At 51.7% G+C, this 20879-nt stretch overlaps 2 protein-coding genes and 1 pseudogene across 3 annotated transcripts in view; 1 reads left to right on the top strand and 2 right to left on the bottom strand.

Moving 5' to 3' along the window:
* Positions 1-11514, bottom strand: part of LOC143433752 (1-phosphatidylinositol 4,5-bisphosphate phosphodiesterase eta-2-like) — a 56286-nt gene extending 44772 nt beyond the window's left edge. Inside the window, exons 1-3 of one of the 2 annotated variants that reach the window (XM_076933602.1) lie at positions 11440-11514; positions 10822-11019; positions 1067-1333 (exon numbers count right to left, since the gene is read on the bottom strand). In XM_076933602.1, coding sequence (XP_076789717.1) covers positions 1067-1175 — 109 coding nt within the window. In that variant the 5' untranslated portion in view covers positions 1176-1333; positions 10822-11019; positions 11440-11514. Of the gene's footprint in view, positions 1-1066; positions 1334-3024; positions 3160-10821; positions 11020-11439 lie in introns of those variants that run through there. The other variant, XM_076933603.1, reaches the window with a different exon arrangement.
* A 2765-nt stretch (positions 11515-14279) lies between these two features.
* On the bottom strand, positions 14280-14393 carry LOC117709776 (U6 spliceosomal RNA; annotated as a pseudogene).
* A 506-nt stretch (positions 14394-14899) lies between these two features.
* On the top strand, positions 14900-20736 carry Pex10 (peroxisomal biogenesis factor 10). Its single transcript, XM_034502037.2, has 6 exons — positions 14900-15059; positions 15610-15690; positions 16456-16862; positions 17355-17530; positions 17613-17748; positions 18654-20736. Exons 1-6 carry the CDS (start codon positions 14954-14956, stop codon positions 18720-18722), a joined length of 975 nt encoding a protein of 324 aa, XP_034357928.1. The 5' UTR covers positions 14900-14953; the 3' UTR covers positions 18723-20736.
* The last annotated feature ends 143 nt before the right edge of the window (positions 20737-20879 follow it).

The following is a 20879-nucleotide window of genomic DNA, read 5'->3' as shown; positions in this document are numbered from 1 at the left end:
ACACACACACACACACACACACACACACAAACTGAGCTGGCATCAGCCAGAGCAGAGTAGGTGCTAGCCCAAATAACGGAGACCTACTTTAGTTAAACTAAGAACAAACCACACACCCTAATATTCTAAGTACCATTCATGCCGTACCCATTCAGGTTGGCAACTTCCCATTGCTCCATTGGGCTGCTTCAGGAAACTTTCCAAAAAGACCTTCAGGCCAGACTAGGTGCCCCTGCCTCTGGACCCATTCTAGACCCAGCCCAAGATCTGCAAACCAGGCATGGGGAGGGGCTGTGGAGCAGTCAGTGACAAGGAAATTGTAAGCACAAGCATGGGGTGGGGATACAGAAAGCAGGATAATGCTTCCTGGGGATTGCTGCCCTGGATCCACTTGCATCTTCATCTAGGAACCCTGGCTGGAGTTAGGGCCTTGGGGGGTGGCGCTCTTGGGTCTAGAATGACTTCACTCATCTCTCTTCCTCCAACAAGCCACACCCTTTCCTGGTGTCCATTCCAGACAGAGCAGAACTCGGGGCCAAAGCTCATCAGGGACTTTGCACAGCTGAGCAGACAAATCCCAACCCTCGGGTAGGAAGGCCTGTCCAGGCGTATCTGGAGAATGTGGGGTTGACAAGCTAGAGCTGGCACCATGGGCAAAAGGGTGTGTGTGTGGTGTGAACACTCATGGCACTCACAGGGGCACATGCAGGCCCATAGGCAGAGGCAGACCTGGTCTTTGACAGAGCATCCAGCAAATCAGAAACTTGGGAGGAGAGAATCTCCTAAACTCCTTCAGAACCTGACACTTGACCTGGAAGCCTCCCCATGTCAGATACAGTTAACGCTGTCTCTGTTCCAGGCAGGCCATACAATTGATCAGCATATATTAGCTGCCTTTGCACTGTGTGCTGGGATCCCCAGATTAAGAAAGCACCCTATTTGGGGGAAGTTGGCAATCTCTCCTCCCCAGGTGACATCATAGGATATGCATCATCCCTTGGGTCTAGAGAACAGCAGCAGGTCACCCAGCAGGAAAAGTACCAGGCATGAATGAGAATTTACTCACCCACAGGCAAAATGTTGGCACCCAGGAAAAGCCATCTGTTGTCCGGATCCGGCCCTGGGTCCTCGGGCGATGAAGCGGGACCACTGCAGCTATTCATCGGGGGATTCATCCTGGAGGGATGGGTACTCTCTGGGATTTGGGTGCAGACAGCCTGGGTTAGCAGAGGGGTCTAGTCATCAGCAGGAGACTGATGTGAGGTCCCACTGCTCCCAGAGGCCCCAGTGTCCCTTGCTGAGATGAAGTCTAAGCCTGTAGTTCATCACACACCTAGAGAAAGCAAAAGGAGAATGTGTGTTTTGGGGTTGGGGGAAGGGGGAGTTCTGTCCAGCTACCTGCATTGTGGGAAGGCAATATGCACCACAGCTCCCCCTGCTGGAGGATGTTGGATTGTAGCCATAGTAATTTGTAAATAATGGTAGGGCTAGTGCCTAGCTGGGTAGCAGCGGAGCCAAGGATAAGGAGGTGGAGCAAGAAGGGCCCAAGAGGTTCTGCAGAGCCTTCACCTTCAGTGAGGTGCAGGTGGAAGCAAAGTATCATGACCAAGCATCCTTGGGAATGTACAGAATGCTTGCCTGTTGTGAGGACTTTCTGCAAAGCTCCATCAGAGTCAAGAGAGCCACTTCACAAAAACTAGCCAGCCCCATGGGAAAACCCTTTGCAAAGCAAAGTACCTGGGACACCTCAAAACACATAACGTGGCTATGCCAAGCTCCTCATCAGCCCTTGGGCACACTGGGGCCTGGGCAGATGTAAAGAGTCTGTGTGAGCATCCTTCATCCCCGCTCCTCCATCCCTGCTCCTCCATCTCTGTTCCACCCCAGCTCCTCCATACCCACTCCTTCATCTCTGCTCTTCCATCCCTGCTCCTCCATCCCTGCTCCTCCACCCCTGCTCCTCCATCCCTGCTCCTCCACCCCTGCTCCTCCACCCCTGTTCCTCCACCCCTGCTCCTCCACCCCTGCTCCTCCATACCTGCTCCTCCATCCTCACTCATCCATCCCTGTTCCTTCATCCCCACTCCATCCCTGCTCCTCCACCCCTGCTCCTCCATCTCTGCTCCTCCACCCCTGCTCCTCCATCCCTGTTCCTCCATCCTCACTCATCCATCCCTGTTCCTTCATCCCCATTCCATACCTGCTCCTTCATCCTTGCTCCTCCATCCCTGCTTGTCCACTCCTACTCCTCCATACCTGCTCCTCCACCCCTGCTCTGGCCCCTCCCCAAAGCTTCACTCTAGGTCCAGAGTCTCATCACCCACTCTGTGGTGCACTGAATGGAGGCCCCCGTGGTCTCCCCAACAACCATCTGCCCAGGGCAGCCCTGCTTGGCTAAGCTCCAAGCCCCTGATTTTCCAGGCATCTCAGGTTTTGACAAAGCTCCTTGTTCTGTCCTGACACCCATCCCCCAGCCTCTGCTCAGTCCCTTCCTGGACCTCTTCTCTTCTTTCACCACTCATCCAGCATCAACTATCTGGGCCAATGTCTTCTGGAGGCTTTCTGGACACTTCCCGGAGCTTCTGTTTCCTGTAGCATCCCCTTTAGGAGCGACAGAGAGATTGGCAGGACAAGGAAGAAGTTGTCCATGAGGATGGAGCTTCTAGATCTGACTTGTGATGGACATCAGCATGCTTAGACCCTCCTGGCACCAAGAACCAAGCTCTGTCTGGGTAGGAAGACAGGCTGCAAAAGGGAGGCCCCTGGAGTCCTGGCAGGGAAGGCTCTTGCCTTCACTCTAGCCCTTCCTTAAGCCAGAGCTCTTGGTTCCCTCCAGGCCTCTGAGTCTTCTCTCTTCCACATGCCCAGACTCCAGGCCCCCCAGCCTGACCTGCCTCTGATCAGCAAAGATTTGTCTGCCAGGGTTCCTAGGGTCCCAGGCTCATTGCAGTGTGGGCACTGGGCATCAGACAGTTCACTAGCCCTGGGCTCACCCTCAACCTCCCTCTTCCTGGCACTCCTCACCTCTGGCCCCTGCTCCAGGTTCGCCCACAGATATAGGGTCTCCCAGGTCCTCCTAAAGCCGATGGACTGCTACAGCCCCTCAGTCACCAGCCCACGAGGCTAGCGCCGGTTCTAGCTCCTATCCCAGCCGGCGCCCTCTGGGAGTCAGCTTCCTGTTGCAGTGGGAGCTGAGCTGTGCCTCAACACGTCTGCTGGGGCGCAGGCCAGGCGTGGGGCTTCACTAGACTGGCATTGTGGAGCCTAATTAGGCAACAGTACCATGCCGGCTGCCTGAGGCCAAGGCGTAGCCCCAGAGGACCATGAGGCTGGCTACTGGCAGGGGCTCCACTATTCCTGGACCCCTCCCACCTGCCCACCCCTACCCTGTTTGCTATGTCTACCCTCCATGTCACCCCTTCCCTTCCCCCCCCCCCAGCCAGGCAGGCTCTTCAGTTGTGGAGGCAACAGGATAGGAAGGGAACCAGGGCTGGCCGGGTACTTGGCTGATCTTGTTGTAGGACTATCCTGACCAGACTACTCCACCTCATACTGGCAACAGGACCTGGCTAACCCTCAGGCTGAGGCCCCTAGGCTAAGGGTAGAATACTTTCCCCTTCAGGCCCCTGGCCTCTGCTGTGACCCTGGCCTGAATGCCTACCTCAATCCCTTGGGAAACGCCTGCTGCCATGAATGACTGCTCATTGGTGGCCTCATGTAGGCTCAGGCTGCACACAAAGAAGTCTCCACAACCTCATCCCTGCTTAGTCAAGAGGGCAAGCCCTAGAGGCTGTCCAGTACCCAGGGTGGGATGTCCACCCGGGCTGGCAAGTCTTTCTCTGTGAAGTGACCAACCTCTGTTTCCAGAGCCTCCAAGGACCAAGTAGCTCCCACTTGGCAGACTTTCTCAGTACCAGGCTCCCACCTCTGGGAGCATCCAGAGAACCTGCTCAGGGCTGCTCCTCATCTCCTGGGATTGCTGGCTGCTTCTATTTCTGATATCTATGGTAACCCTTGAGAATCCTGAACAGTGCTAACCTGCCTGAGGACATGAGGAAGGCCCACTACAAGCCCCAGCCTGTCCTCTGAATCCTCCACCTTGTGCCTCCCACCTTGTGCCTCCCACCTGTGTCAGAACTCAAGGAATGGAGAGACCACACCCCTGCCTTGTACACTGGCTCAGGAAGCCCCTGTGGGGAAAAGGGACGCTCTTCCCCTGAAACGTCTCTGAGATGAGAAGTCTCTGGGATGTCAGAACGCATCTTTCCAGAACACTAGACATCTTTCCAGTTTCTTAAAGGGGAGATTGAAGCCTGCTCCCTCCCTGTGTGGGAAAGACCCTGAGAAAGAAAGACCTCCCATGTGTTCCTGCCCAACACCCAGTTCACTGTTCACCATGTTCCTGCTGCCCCAACCCCTCCAAGACTGACCATCTCCCAGTTCCTAGACAGTAAAAGGAGTGTCTACCTGCCCCACCCACCCCAGCTTCCCTCCTAACGTCGGCCCTGGTATCCGGCACCCCATGCTACAGCAACTCAAAGGCACTGAGTCTGCTCAGGTAGACCCCTTGACACCTACTCCAACACAGAGCCCGCTCATTCCTGTGTCGCTGTGTCCTGTGTGCATGTTGTTAAGGCCGGGAGTTGGTCTCAAGGTAAGGAGGCAATGGCCCAAAAATGCTGGTGACAAGAGGCAGGTCAGGGCCTTACGGCAGGCATGGCAGGTGAGTCTGAAGCTAAGCCCTTTTGGGAGCCACTAGTCACTAGCACTGAGCCATTCCTGCCCTTTCTGGTCTGAGGCCTCTCTGTGAGTTCCTGCTGCCTACCTCCGGACTCACTTGAGTAGAGAGAGCATGAAACTGGGGCTTGCCACAGTAAAGCCACAGGCCCAGGCAAGCTCAGCTCACAACAGAGCCGGTCTAGCCAGCACAGGGATGGCCAGCAAAGATCTCAGCACCCTGCCCCCGCCCTCAAGTGTTCAGGAAGGGGGCAGGCTCAGGGGTTGGTTCCACACAGAGAGCAGAGCCTTTCTTGCTCAGTAGTACAGCTTCAGAGACAGAGGGAGTACACTAGTCAAGGAAAGCAGGTCCTGGGAGGTTAGGTCACTGGGCTGAACATTTTACAACAGCTCTGCATCCTCTTATAGGAGAGAACCCCCAGGCTCCGTGAGAATATATTAATTGCAGCCCTGGCAAGGGCATACATAGGGTATTGGAAGCAAGAAGGGGGCATTTTGAAACGGGGGGGGGGGGTTAATCTTGAGGGCACAGTTCTGAGTAAACACAGTTTGGAACCAAGTATATCATAGGTGTCAGCTTCAGAGTGCTGCGTTCACAAAAGCCCAGGGTCCCCAGAATCTTTAGGAACCCAAGATCCTGATAAGCCTCTTAAGAGTGTCCTTTACCCTGTAATGAGATTGGTACGGGTGTTGGTGGCACTGTGTGCTTCGCCATCTTGAACTCAGAACGTAAACAAGTAGCTATTGCCCTTAGAAGGTATCTGATAAAGCAGGATTGAGGGCTTGTACTGAATCTCAACCATGGACTCAGGAGTCCCACTGGGCAAAAAGGGGGTGGGGTGTTCCAGAAAAGGATGGAGCTCTGAGATAAAGTACTTGTACTTCTTGGAACATTGCTGTATCTGAAAGGCAGGTGAGCCAAGGCGCGACAGTGGGGGCATCTGACAGATGTTTTCTCAAAAGAGAAGCAAGGGCTGAAAACAGACCTGAGCCAAGCAATTAAGGTCAGCCTGGGCAACATAACAGAACTGCATCTCAAAATAAAGAAACAAAGTGAGCTTGCCACTCAAAAAATGGAATCCGCAGGCTCTCTCACCAATAACAGAATTCAAAATTAAGTGAAAATTAGTGCTTTGTACAGCCTGTATCTACCGCTGTGAGCCAGTCAGCGCCCCAAACACCACCAGGCCAGGAGCGATGCTGTCAAGAGCTTTGTAACATCACGAAATGTGTCAGCAGTGGGGGGAAATCTCCATAATTCAGGGAGCTGGAATCTTTCAGAGGACCGGACATTCATTCCGACACATGTGTGGAAAAAGGCCCATTCAATGTACACAACACCAAGGCAAAGCAAGTCAGAGTAGTGACACAGCCCTAACCCCCGTGTGCTTCAGCTCCACACTGCAGCCACCTTGAAGCCATGGGGTGTTCTGAGTGCAGCATCCAGGCAGAACACTCACAGTTATGAGAGAGGAAGTACATCTCTGTGAGGCCAGGATTCTTCAGCTCCGTCAACCAAAACAACACATTGTGACAGATGGGGTGCAGAAGCGGATAGGCAGATCCAGCCGCCCTTCACATGACAGACAGTGGAGAGATTTACAAAGCTGCAAAACATGTCACTCTCTTGGTGGGTTTTTTTTTTTTTTTTTTTTTTTTTTTTGCCTTAAACAAGTAGAATTTGTCATAAGATGTTATTTATATTACACAGAGTGAGTTTGCCATTGTTATTTTCAGCAAGACTTTATAAATATTCTTAAACGATCATTTTGTGGGTTGTTTCGAGACACGGGGTTTCACTGTGTAGCCCTGGCTGGCTTGGAACTTTTTCTACAGACCAGATTGACTTCCAACCTGTAAATTTCCGCCTGTCTTTGCCTCCTCCTAAGTGCTGGGATTAAAGGATTGTGCCACCATGCTTGACCACTTTGGGGTGTGTGTGTGTTGTGTGTGTGTGTGTGTGTGTGTGTGTGTGTGTGTGTGTGTTGAAATATGGGTACACATGTACCAGTATATACATGTAGATATCAGAGAACAACCTTTGGTAGGTTCTTTCCCTTTTCCATGGGATCTAGAGATAAAACTACATTTTGAAGTTTCTGCATTAAGTGTGTTTACTCTCAGGGCCATGTTGCTAACCCCTTTGAGACAGGGTTAGACATATAGACCAGGCTAGCCTTGAAGTGGAGATTGTCCTGCCTCAGTTTCCCTATTGCTGGGATTAAAGGCATGTGCAACCAGGCCTGAATCACACACACACACACACACACACACACACACACACAAATATATATATTTATATTTAATGTGATTTGTATCAAATGGCAGAACTAGAATATGCTGGCCAATATGAAACAACAAGTCCCAGGAAGTGTGACATCTGACCATTTCCATGATACAAACATTTCTACTGGAGTTGATTTCAAGTTACTGATGGTGCCCTCACTGGACATGGGGTTGGGAGAGACATGGGGACAGACAGACAGACGTGTTGTGGAGTCCTCACTACATTAGACACCATCAAATCCCATCTAGACAAGAGCAGAGATAACAGCAGGGTGTAATTAGGAAGTGATACGCTTTAAGTGTTTATTACCTTTGTGTTTTATGTAATTTATATGTCTTACATATGTAATTAGTTTAATTTGATTTTAATAATGGCTGTGTTCAACATCCGGCTCACAGAGTTGCTGGAGATTTAACAGCTGACTCGTACAAGCTGGTCCTCGCAGGCTCCAACACACTCCTAGGCATTAACCCTCCCTTCAAAGCAAATGCTCTTTGAGATCCTCTGCTTGGGCTGGAGATGGCTCAGCTGTTAAAGGCTAGGCTCACAACTAAAAACATAAGATCGTCAGCAACTGATGCAAAGGAGTCTGAAGATGAAAACCTCTGTACCCCGTTAATATTTATGTAAAATAGTCACCACAGAACAATACCTTGGATTTTGAAAAATTAAAAAAAAAAAAAACTGGGCTGCTGAAATGGCTCAGCGGTTAAGAGCACTGACTGCTCTTCAGGAGGTCATGAGTTCACATCCCAGCAACCACATGGTGGCTCACAACTATCCGTAATGAGATCTGATGCCCTCATATGGGTGTCTGAAGACAGCTACAGTGGACTTTGGGCCAGGGTGAGAGGGCCAGGATATCAAGAGGGAGAAGGGAAAGAGAAAACAAAAACAAAAAAAGACAAAAGATGCCTACTGAAGCCTGGCTCTTCAAACAGGTCCTGAGGAAAGAGGGCAGAGCACCACCAATCTATGCTAAGCGGCTGCAGAGCTCAGTCTACTGGCTGGGTCAGTTAGGAGACGAACCCCAGTAGTGCTTTGGTGGCTCCTACATTCCCCCTACCTGCAGCCTGATGAACAGACTTAGAGAGGTGCAGTCCCTGAGTCAGAGCTCAGTCTGAAGCCTGCTCTGTGAGGCTAAGAAAATCCCAGAGCCTAGGTTTTCCCATCCTCAAAGTAGGGTGCAGAGCATGCCTTCCACCCACAGGAAGCATCCTCCTTCCACCCACAGGAAGCATCATCCTTCCACCCACAGGAAGCATCCTCCTTCCACAGGAAGCATCCTCTCTCCTTGGGACTTCGGTGAAGCCAGGCCTGGTGACTGACACAGAGCCTTTCCACGTAGTCACAGTCTGGAATCTCATTCAGGTCCTTTCCTGGCCCCAGGGCACTTCTTTCAGAATGTGTCAGAAACACAGACAAGGAAGAGGCTATCATGATCTTCTTGTATGTTCTTGAAACAGAAGCCCACACCTCAGGGGCAAATCCAGTCCCTGGCCCTCTCTCTGCCTGGGATGGAGACCTAGAGTCATAAACTAGGTGAGCCTCGTCTCAGAGTTGTAAGACAGATCTAAATAAACCAGATCAAAGATTCCCAGAGGAAGAGCTGAAGAGGCTGCATTCAGACCTTGTGGTTCCTGCTGGACTTTGGCTCCTAAGCTTGCTTTTTGGAAGCCTAGATGAAATCCCACATGTAGAGTCACAAGGGCAGCAAGGACGGAGGCCAGACCCATCCCGTGCACTTAGGACTGGATAAGATCTTCTTTCCCAGTATCCAGAGACTGCCTGCTCCCACCCTGGAACAGTACCTAGGCTTAGTAGAGAGACAGCAGAAGCTCAGGGGAGAGCATGAAGTAATCCTGAGGGAACTTGGGACTTCCAGTGTTTGGCCTTCATCCAAGTAGTCCTTAGGAGAAGGCGTGTTCAAGGTACAGGGGTCAGACCTCAAGATAGGAAGACTGTCGAGTCCATATAACCTGGAGCCATCAGCTGTGTACCCAGGATTCATCTGGAGGAGCTGCAGCACTATGGAGCCCTCTTTCTACCTCTTTCTCTCTTTCCTTTCTTCTTTCTTTCCTTCTTCCCTGTCTTCTTGTCACCAGAGGAAACTAGCTGTGCCACCTTGGACTCCACAACTGGGTGGGCTTCTTAGCCGTTAACGGGAAATCCCATGTCCTGAGGGGCTCAGATGTTAATAAGGGCCTCAGGCAGCTGAGCATGGCAGGACCTGCTGTTCTTAGGAGCAGGGGAGGCAATGCTCCAGAGCCTGTCCCTGGATGCTAATGGCTGATGGTTGATCTTTGCCTGTTTGCCAGGACAATGTCTGAAAAGCCCTACCCCAGAAAACAGGCAGAGCCCCTTGAGACATACACAGTGAGTTACACAGGGGCGTGCCTGCAAAGACATGGCAAGTAAGTTGGTGTTTTAACAGGGTCTAAGGACAATCCTAAGAACACGGAAAGCCCAGCTTGAGGAAAACCCAGCATGAAGAAATGGAGCAAGGTTTATTTTATTGAGAATCCTGCCCTGAGCAACAGCTTCCCAGGTCCTTCGATTGCCCATGGGGCATTGAATACCAGATTCTCAGTAGAGCTGAGGATGCCCTGAAGGCTCCATCACGGAATAGCAGGGTTGACAAGGCCAAGTACCATACAGAACTGCTCCAAGAACTGGGATCATCGGCAAGGGGCTTCGACAGAGACCTGGTGTTGAGGCTGTGACCTCAAAAACCCTCTTTCCCCAGCACACCATGGACATAATGGCCCCAGAGCCACTGTGCCCATCTGAGAGACACAGGGCTCACAGTAAGAAACTCTGCTCATGATTCTGACCTCTAACATACCCAAGGAGACAGCTCCTGCCTACATTGAGTTCAAGCCTCTCTGCTCTCAGAGGAATCCCGGTGGCTAACCTCAACTACACTCTGTGGGCCCAAACCAGAGTCTCTTATCTGTCTCCGTCAAGGCCATCACATCCCAGAGACAGTGCCTGCCCACCAGTTGTGGCCATATCTAAGACCAAGAAAGCCTCCCACAGCATCTCTCTGGAAGTTCAGGGACCGTCAGAGAACTAAGTTCTCTCCCCCTCATCCGACCACAAGCCTCCACACTACCGCAGGGCAGCTTTTTGCTTGTCTTGCTGTCTACATGTGACAAGCTTTCGGATAATCCCTGGCTTGGAGCAGACAGAGGTGGACACGGAGGCGTTCTGGATCCCGACCTTGCCTCGTAAGACTCATGCTAATAAAGGCTGGCAGATCCCTGCCTGCTGTTAAGGCTGTTACTACTCAACCACCATTTCCCAGCAGACCCTGAGCCAGGAGGGGGATCCATGCTTATTCTCCTGAATGGTATATATTACAGTAAAGGTGCTAAAACCTCCATCCTCCTGTTTCACAGGTGATAGAGGTGAGGCTTAGGAAACATGAAGAAGTCACGCCTGAAGTGCAGGTGCCTGGCCCTTCCTGCCCCCCAATGCCTCCTGCTCCACATTCTACTTTCTATATTAGGAGGCTGCTGTGTAAGGGCAATGGAGCTTCATGATAGCCTCTAGCCTCAGGCCTCCAACAGCTACACTGTCCTAACCCTGACCAGGAAGAGCCTAAGAGGCCCCAACCTTCCAGGCACATTCTGCTCCCAGTCTAGATTCCCTCAGGCCTCACTGGGCAGAGATCAACACTCTTTAGAGTGCATCCTATACTGTCTTAGTGTGGCCAACCCTCCTGGTCTCCATCCTATAAGCCGGGTCTAGAAAGCCAGCCTGTATCCTGGCTTAGTCACAACTTGTCCACCAACCTTATGCTACATGCGTTTGTGTCCTCAAGGACAGAGGCTCCTTCCTCCTCTGGAAAGGCTTTTCCAGAGCTCCACTTCCTGGGAACCTTTGTGTCGGACTCTGACTATCCTGCACAGTTCAGGATGATGGCCACAGCGTGAAGACTCCTCGTTCGGCCAGTGAGGTCTTGCTGCCCAATGCTAGACCACCCACTCCATCTGCAGACAAAGAGCTGTATGTGAGTGAAACCAAACAGACCTGGGTTCAATCCTACACCGACCTCCAACCTGAGCTAAGGCCACCAGGACCGAGCTCCTTCTTCCCCATCCCCGGGGCTCTGTTTTGGTCTCTAGGGCCAGCACAGAAACACACCACCTCCTACTCTGGGTGCTGGGTAAGGGCAGTATCCCAGCCACCTGCCTGTGTCCCCAGAACTTCTCAGGGTCCCTTCCCAGGGTACACAGCCTCCAAGAAGGGCTTAGCTTTCCCGCACCAGTCCCACCCTCACTAGTGAGCCTACGGGGGAAGAGGAGGAGGCTCCCAGAGATCTTTGCTTACCAGACAGGGCCTTCCAGGCTCGGTTCTGGGGCCTCACGCTCCCTCCCAGTACCCCCACCCTTTCTTGGTGCCCACAGTACCTCCAGGGCTCCAATCTGCAGCAACCAGAGCAGCTGGCTCTGGGGTGCTCTGAGCCTCCAGCCTGCCTGACCTGGGTGGAGGAACCTGTTTTCCAGGTTTGTGGCTCCTGTAGAGGGGCCTCTTGCCTAGGACAGGCCCCACCCTAACAGTCATGTCCCTGTGCGTGAGCTACTCCCAGGGCGGGTTATTGCCCGGTCCCTCTATCCTTTGCTGTTAAAGGGTGCAATGGAAAGCTTAAGGAAGCCTAGTACTCAGCCCTGCTCTGTGCCCCGAGTGGTGGGGCAGACCTCCCAGAACCCATCAGACTCAGGCTGCAGTCCTCTCCCCATTCCTGCAGAGAAAGCATTGACTTGTCCCTCTTCTGGTTCCCAGGAGACCAGATGACAGTTGAGGTAGGGGTTCTAAAGGATCATCTGATAACGCCCTTGCCTCAAGGCAGGTGTGGACCCTGCAGTACAACCCCAGGGCCACATCGGGTAGAGAAATGGACTTTTCTTGTTTGGCAGCCCTGTAGCAAGCCTCGTCCCAGGTGTGATGTGTACAGCAACCACCAAAGTGGTAAATCCCTGCTAGGGGCAGAGGGAAGAGTCTGCAAGGAATTAAAGACACTCAGGGAAAGGAAAGCCTAAGAGTTACATGTTCATTATCAGTCAGCTAGGTGGTGCTGGAAAGTCTAACCTGGGGGCTGGGGGAGGATACAGAGCAGATGGAATGGAGCCATCTGCTGGACATCCCTGGCCTCCCTATCAACAAAACTATATTAAAATTCTCAGATAGGGCTGGCTATAGAGCTCAGTGGATAAGATGCTTGTTGCACCAGTATGAAGAGCAGAGTTCAGATCCTTAGAGCCATCTGATGGATGAGGTGGCCCACCTGAAATTTCAACCTTGGAAGGCAGAGGATCCCAGAGTAAGTTAGCTAACAGGACTAGCTAGCCATGTGGGTTTAAGTTCTGGGTTTGATTCAAAGACCCTGCTCCAAAGAAGAAGGTGGAAGAGCAATCCAGGATGATGCCAGGTATCATCCTTGCAAGAATCCACACTCGCAAGCGTACACACACACAGTTGTATACACACACAAGCACACATGCACATGTGCACATGCACACACTCACACACACATGCACACACATCCACATATGCCCACACACATACAAACATGCACATATATATACATGCATATAACACAAACACACAATAAACATAATTTAATTTAATAAAATTAGAAAACAGAGTGGCCACAGCTATCACCCCTGGCAAAGGACATCAGACTGGACAACAAAACTCCCAGTGTGTATGACTTTAGAGGCAGTTGTTGAGGGACAAAACTGTAAACACTGCCTCTAGGATCGCCGACCTCTGCTCCAGAAGCTCCTGTGTCGTCAGAGATGCAGGATTCCATCCCTGTCAGAGATGCAGAATTCCATCCAGTCCCAGATCTATCTGCATTTCTATGTGGGCCCATGCAATCCATGTGGTTAGTGCTGGCATAATGGGCTCTCAATAAACACCAGCTAGTTATCGGCATTATTCCTGGTCTCAGAAACCTGAGGCCCACCAAGTGAAGGAATGTGCAGGCCACACCTGGTCCCTCAAAGAGCTAGTGAGGGCCCCAAGGGGGGCAGTCAAAGCCCAGCCCAGAGACTCTTCAGTGCAGTGTCCCCAGGGAACTTCACTACAGTGGACAAAAGGGAATTATGGTTGTCTCACAGATTGGGGTGGCCCTCAAGCAGACCAGGAGGTGGATATGGGAGAGTGTAAGACAGGACTAGAACTGTCAAGCACTCTGACACACCTCTGGTGCCTTCCCTAAAACCGTTAGGAGCCTGACCTTTCTGGCCTCCATCCTTGAAACAGGGGGAAGAGTTTACAAGGAGAAAGTCACAAGGCTCAGGCTCAGGATCCTTATGCTTCAGGCAAGATGGTGGCAAAGGGAGGTGGTAAAGGGCATATGCCCCTTCTGCAAGCAAGAGCTCTACCACCTCAGAGTTCTGGAACCCTGAAACATTGAAGCAAAGGGTGACTCAAGGCCATATAATCATCTGAGAACCTAGAGAACTGATCTACAATGATGTCACTATTCATCTTGCCCTTCCACTTTCTCTCCTCACTGAAAGACCTCTTGATTCCCCCATCTGTGCATGATCTCTTTGGGTTAATAGTCGCTAACTGCCTAAACTAGTAGAAAAAATGGGCTGATGGCTCCACCTGCTGGTTATCCTGGGTCTTACAGCCACAGCCCACAAAGGAGCAACCTGAGGGTCAAGTCACCGGGAACCGAGGTCTGTGCCTGGGATTTGAGCCCACAGAGAGAGATACTTAGGCCGTATCCCTGGGAACAACAGATACTTGAATAACGATTCTGGTCCTGTTCTCCATGACTGAGAGAAGAGAATCCAAAAATTCAGTCACGTGTAAGGAGTAGTCCAGGAGGGGACACTTTGGTTTCCCTACTGCGGCAACTGTTTTGCTATACACTACTCTATTTTGAAATTTCTCTTTTACTTAAAGATTCTGCATGTGTAACTATCCTGGGATTCGTGCTACTATGGCATTCACCATAAAACAGGCTATATACCCGATGGTAATGCTAGAAATGAGCCTCTGAGTTTGAAGAGAAAAAGTCTTCCAGGCACACAAGCAGCCTTGGGCCTTCAAATAATCTGCATTTCTTCTTTTTGTTGTTGTTGTTTGTTTTTCGAGACAGGGTTTCTCTGTGCAGCCCTGGCTGTCCTGGAACTCACTCTGTAGACCAGGCTGGCCTGGAACTCAGAAATCCGCCTGCCTCTGCCTCTGCCTCTGCCTCCCAAGTGCTGGGATTAAAGGCATGCGCCACCACTGCCCGGCTGAACGCTTCATGAATTTGCGTGTCATCCTTGCACAGGGGCCATGCTAATCTTCTCTGTATCGTTCCAATTTTAGTATATGTGCTGCATATACTAAATGCGAGCACGAATCTGAATTTCAAACTGTCATATTTGATTTGGCCAGAAGCTTGTGCCTCTGCATGAGCCACCTGGGAGTGGTCAAAGGTATTCTCTGGGATTGCCCAACCCAAGTTGAGGAAACCCGGGCATGGGCAGCGGGAGGAACTCCAAACGGGAACTCGGGACTTCAGTAGTCCGTTGGATGTGACTATCCTAAAATGTCCACTTCTGCAGTCCAGAGACACGTGCCTCCTGACAGAAAACTGACCTGAATCAGGCCAAAAAACACATCTGAGAGGCTGCGCTCTCTCGGGGTCCCACCCTCTAGGTATCCACCACGTCCCGTCAATATCCGCCACTTTACTGTGCGGCTCCACCCTCCAAGCACAGACCACACCCCTCCCCGCGTAACCCCGCCCACCCATCGTGGCCCCTCCCCGACCTCCGCCTCCACGGATGTCACGCCTAGGCCCCGCCTTCGGCCTCCTGGTGTTTGCGGCCTGCGCCTCACGACAGAGGCACGTCGAGCGTCACAGGCTCCGCCCACGAGGCGCGCCGGCGCGGTGCGAGCTCTCGGATTCGGGCCATGGCGCAGGCGGGTGCCCCTGAAGTGATCCGGGCGGCGCAGAAGGACGAGTACTACCTGGGAGGCCTGCGGAGCGCGGCGGGTGGAGCGCTGCACAGCCTAGCGGGTGAGCGTTCCGGGCACCCAGACAGGCGGCAGCTCCAAAGCTTGTTTGGAAAGCGGGGATCAAAACAGACGCACACACTGCTGAACACATTGCAGGTCTCTGCTTTAAAAGTGTTTCTCAAGCATTTGCCCATTTACTCCCCAAACGCCCCTACAGGTTGGACCTAAAATTATTACTCTCATAGCCAGCTAGACTCGTGGATCTCACAGGCAGGGATTTGGGTTTCAGAGAGCTGAGGTTTGATAGCAAACAGGTCGCCTCTGGCTAATGTTCTTAGCACCACGTAGACTTTCCTGGGCCCCCATGGCTCTAGGACAGTTCCTGACTCAAGACAGTTACAGTTGGGTGTTCTGAGGAGGTGGTCTTCGTCTCGGAGTCATTCAGGTCAACCAGGGCAGCAGAGGAGGCGAAGGGAGTAGTTGTTGAGGGCAAGTTGCCCTAGAAGGGCCTTGATGTGGACTTTACTGGTCCCCCCACCTGCGAGTTGTGGGGAGTGATCTTAAGTAAACCACTCCACCTCTCCAAAGCTAATTTTTTTTTTTTCTCTCAGGTGCGAAGAAATGGCTGGAATGGAGGAAAGAGATCGAGTTGCTCTCAGACATAGCCTACTTTGGCCTCACCACAATTGCAGGTATCCGTGTTTGGCAGGTCCCTGGCACTGAGGGGCCCACAATCCACCCAGGTCTGGAGGGGATGGTGAAGGCTGCCCAACAAACTGAGCAGCTCCTGGAAATCACCTGCATTGGTCTCAGGGAAGAAGATACTGGCCAGACTGGGTACTGACCTAGATACTTTCTGGAGGCCTCTCTCAGTAGGGTGGGCCTTTCCTTTTATGGGGTGTGAGGCATTGCAAGATACCTGTGAGCGACAGAGGCTGCTATGGCCTACCAGCAGGATCATGGTGAGACACATGGAAAGAGCACAAGGTACACCACAGGTCTAGCCTCAGGAATAGGAAGTCAGGCTTCATCTTCTGCAGGGTGGACTAGAAGCTAGCTTCAAGCTGTGGGTAGGCTTGGGGGCTTTTTATCTGACTCCATGTAACAGTGTCAGGTAAGCAGCGGTATGTATGCCTGATACTTAGGACTGAGCCATCGTCTGGAAGAAAGGAAGCCACAAGATTGGATCCCATCACTTGGACAGGGGTTAGAGGTTCAGCAGAGGAAGGACTAGGGAACAGAATAAAGACTGAAGGGAGCAGGAACTGACAGGGGACACAAGCCTATTCCAGAGTAGCAGTCTGTGACATTGTGAAATCATAGCAAGGCCACAGTGGGTTTAACAAGAAGTTGTGCTGGCCTTGGCTAGGTCTCAGGGTGACTGGTGAAGCTGAGGGGGACACAGGCCAGCCTAGGAGCTTGTCCCTGGACCCTCATCATTGTGTGTTAATCCTCAGGCTACCAGACCCTCGGAGAGGAATATGTTGGGATCATTCAAGTGGACCCATCCCAGCAGCGCGTGCCCTCCAGGCTCCGCCGAGGAGTGCTGGTTGCACTACATGCTGTCTTGCCCTACCTGCTAGACAAGGCATTGCTGCCCCTGGAGCAGGAGCTGCAAGCTGATGGTGATGGTTCCCGGGCGTCACAGGGCAGTCTGCTACCTGGAGGACGCAGCCGATCAGGGGCTCGGCGCTGGGTGCGTCACCACGCAGCCACCCTGACTGAACAACAGAGGAAGGCTCTCCAGCGGGCAGTCTTTATCCTGAGACAGGGTTTTGCCTGCCTCCATCGGCTCCATGTGGCTTGGTTTTACATTCATGGTACCTTCTATCACCTGGCCAAGAGACTAGCAGGGATCACTTATGTAAGTAGCCATGCCCAGGGGACTGGTGTACAGGCTGGGATCCTCTGAGCAGCATATTTGGGGACCTGTGCTGACATGATTACAGCCAAGTGTTGCTTCCAAGTTGCAACTGAAACTCTTGGGAACGAGCAGGGTTTGTTCAGTTATATTTTCCTAAAAGGCCCAGGAAGTCCAGTTTCCACAAACTAAAGATGGGGCAGCAGACATGACTGAGTGGGCTCCTTCCCTTCCTCTGTAGTAGTCCAGACAGCTCTAGAATCCTCACCCATTCTCCTGTTCCATCTAGCCTCCTGGTTCTTGTCTGTGCTGCTAATGCCTAAATGTCACCCTATAGCTAGGGTTCCCAGTCACTACTTAAATCCATCTCCCTGTTGCTTCTTGTTCTTGGGACACTGCCAGCGGCCATGAGGAGGCCTGGTTGAACATAAACTCCAGCAGACAAGAGGCCAGGTCCTAAGGGATCCCGATGGCCAAGGTTACCTATCTTAACAGCTCCGCACTCGCTGGCTGCCTGGAGAGGACCAGAGGGCTCGCACTAGCTACCGACTGCTGGGGCTTGTCTCCCTGCTGCATCTGGCATTGTCCATGGGGCTGCAGTTGTACAGCTTCAGGCAGAAACAGCGAGCCAGGAAGGAGTGGAGGCTGCACCGCAATCTGTCCCACCGCAGGTGTGCAGGGACTTGAGGTACTTTGGCACGCCCTGCCCTGACTTTGTGAAAGGTGTACTCACCTGTGTACTCACCTCCATAGGAGTTCCCTTGAGGACAGAGCAGTGTGCAGAACCCCACTCTGCACCCTATGCTTGGAGGAACGAAGACACTCCACGGCTACACCTTGTGGCCATCTCTTCTGCTGGGAGTGCATCACTGAGTGGTGCAACACCAAGGTATGCATGCTCACTCCCAGGCCTGTGATCCGTGGCAGTTATACTGCCCTGACCTCCCAAACCTCTTGAGTTGGGGGTGGAGAGGTGGGCATCTTGTTAAAAGCTCTGTGAGATATGAATCATACTTGGGGTTGAAGTTCCCAGCCTTCCCCTCCTGAGACTAGACTGAGAGCAGATGACTGGCACATGCTGGGTGCACAGATCAGGTCACACTTACCGTCTCCATACATTTAGGATGCGAATACATGTGTACACGCCAAATTATTCCTGTGCACCACTGAACCATTTCCAGAAGGACAGGTGCCCAGAGCACACTGCTTCATATAAGCAGCTGGGCCCTGGTTGGCATGTCTAGCCAGCCAGCTACTTTTACAGCCCTGGCCAGAAGCCTAGCTGCAAGCGAGAAGGAACTTTATGTGGCTGTGTGTCCTGGGTCACAGTACAGAAAACACAAGCATTCACACTGCTAAGTCAGCAGTCTGCATAGTGGGTGCTGTGCACCCTGCTTTCTCGTAGATGGCAGAGCAAGTCTTTTCTCTTGAGAGGAAGCACTAGGAATCGTCTAGCGTTAGACCTTGTGGAAGGTCTACAAGGGACGGAGTAGAGTAGCACACACAGCCTGGTGTCTTACTGGTGGGGTTGCTGGGAAGGTATGGCAGAGGTTCAGTCAAAGGGCAAAGCCCAGGAGAGGCCCTAGGGATCATAAACACTGAGGGAGTGTGGGTGGGCACAGCTATGCCGAGTCAGCACTGTCCCATGCCCAGCCCCTCGAGGACTCAAAACCCTGGGAGGGGCTGTTTTCTGGTTGACTCACAGCTGTGCATGTATGTAGAACAGGAGATGTGCTGGAGATCAGGGCCAGCTACAGTGCACAGCCAACGTGACATATATACCCTGCCCTGCAGACAGAGTGCCCCTTGTGCCGGGAGAAGTTCCCACCCCAGAAGCTGGTCTACCTGAGGCACTACCGCTGACAGCTCCAAGAAGTGGGTGGAAGCTCATGGAAGAGTCTCTCCTCAGAACAGTGGCTGCACAGAAATATAAAGCCTCCACACTGCTCTTTTGTCGCATAAGCTACTACAGTTACCTGGAAAGAAAGGGATCAGGCGCAAGTGGGGAAAACTCAATATGGGGATGGGAGTCTCTGTGGCACGTAATTTATGGCTTCTTCAGTCTCTGGAGACAGTGGGCTCCCCCTCCCTTCCCAAGCCACACAGCTGAGAACTGCTCCAGAAGTTCAGGGTATTTTACTCAGGTCTGTAAAGAAGAGGCCACCATCGGCTATGAGAGGCAGGGCTCAGGTTAGGCTGGAAGCAAAGCATAGCACTCTAGGCTCACCAATGTTAGCACCCCTCCTAAAACACCACACACTTAACCCATATGAAGGTCTGGGCTGGAGAGCTGGCTCAGAGGCTAAGAGCACTGGATGTTCGTCCAGAGGTACCGAGTTCAATTCCCAGCAACCATGTGGTGGCTCACAACCATCTATACTGGAATCTGATGCCCTTTCTAGCAAACAGGCAGAACACTATAATACATAATAAATAAATCTTAAAAATAGAGAATGAAGGTCTTTATCTTGGCCTAGTGGATAGGAAGGGAGTCCCCGAGTTGCAGATTTTTAGAAAGTGCATTAGGTTGCACATGTCACTACACATGTACGGAGATCAGAGAACAACTTGCAGGAGTCAGTTTGTATCATGTATTTCAGGGAGCAGATTCCAGCCGGGCTGAGTGGGCAGCAAACAAGCAGCAACTTTACTTGTTGAACATCTTGCCAACCCAGCAGAGTTGGCTTGAGTGAGTTTTCTCCTATAAACCAATTTCCGTGCACCCTAAGATAGCTGTTCTCTGAGGAAGTGAGCCATGTCTGCTTGGAGGCCAGATAAAGCAAGTGACCTGCCTAGCCGATGTCACTGCCCAATCCAGCTCCCTCACGGCTTGTCCCTAGCTTGTTTCTGGCCTCCATTTGACATTTCCAAGCTTTTAAAAGGAATTCAAGTCAGCGATAGCCTGGCATATCTTTAAGTGACAAATTCCACAGAAAAGGTACATAAAGAACAGAAGCTCTAGCTGGGTGGTGATGGCAGAAAAGGCAGGCAGATCTTGAGGCTAGCCTGGTCTACAGAGTGAGTCCCAGCACAGTCAGGGTCACACAGAGAAACCCTGTCTTAAAAACTAAAAACAAACACAAAAACCCTCAGGAGATGTAGATCTAGATCTCATAAAACAGTGTGAAGACAACGGACAGAACCTTTGGTCTGCAAGCAGTGAGTAGGGCTCAAGCCCAGCCACCAGCAGTGCTGTTTGATGCCACCATGCTCCTTGTGAAGGTCCCCTTACTGAGAGCAGGACCCATCACTCTAGGTGGGGACCAGGACTGACAAAAAGTAGCTTCACGAAGCCTATGAGAAGAGAAAGTCTGTGGGAACCTGGAACATAGCTACAGTTATCTGCAGTACCCTGACTGGAACTCACACTGCTCTGGCCAGGTCGACCCAACTTTCTTTCCAACACACCTGAGTCTAGTCAGTGACGAGGAAAACAGTGTGGGGAATGTAAACAAAAACATCCAGGCTTTGAGCCCCAAGTGCTCACATAGTTAAACAAACTTACTTAGAACATTAGAAAATGACAGGTTAGGTGTACAAAACGTGACATCTAGAAGGAATATCAGAGTGTCCTCAAAGGAGACCCAGGCAGCTGACTTACTCAGTATCTAACACCGTAAGACGGATGGGATGGATAGAAACACCTCTGAGTGGGGTCTGAATAGGTCACAGCCTGGGACTGAAGAGCCTGCTGGTACTTGACAGCCTCTGTCCGTCCTTTACCTGTGGTGTCTGCTGTCCTGGTACTAACTGGCCCAGTGGTTGCCTTGCAATAGCTGTGGCAAGCAAGCTGTGCTTCAGTGGAGTGACAGTGGTGTAGACGAAGGCTGCACAAGCAAGGGACACTTTCTTTAATAAAGTTGGGATTTAAAAGTCACTTAGTAAAAATGTTTAAAGAGTATTATTTTTATCACATCAAAAAGTTTGACACGTGGTAGGTTCTGTTTTCCCCATAGAAAGTAGAAGGCCATGCGATGAACCCCAGGGTTGGTGTGCTCTGGCCCGTTCTGTTTCCTTAAA

This window comes from Arvicanthis niloticus, chromosome 5 (assembly GCF_011762505.2).
Source record: "Arvicanthis niloticus isolate mArvNil1 chromosome 5, mArvNil1.pat.X, whole genome shotgun sequence".
Lineage (NCBI taxonomy): Eukaryota > Metazoa > Chordata > Mammalia > Rodentia > Muridae > Arvicanthis > Arvicanthis niloticus.
The sequence above is the reverse complement of the archived record's forward strand: the minus strand, read 5'-3'. Positions and strand labels throughout refer to the sequence as shown.

Coding starts and splice junctions, on each gene's coding strand:
- Pex10 (XM_034502037.2), top strand. CDS start 14,954: ATGGCGCAGGCGGGTGCCCCTGAAGTGATCCGGGCGGCGCAGAAGGAC. Junction 15,060..15,609: donor AGCGCTGCACAGCCTAGCGG/GTGAGCGTTCCG, acceptor TTTTTCTCTCAG/GTGCGAAGAAATGGCTGGAA. Junction 17,749..18,653: donor CTGAGTGGTGCAACACCAAG/GTATGCATGCTC, acceptor CCTGCCCTGCAG/ACAGAGTGCCCCTTGTGCCG.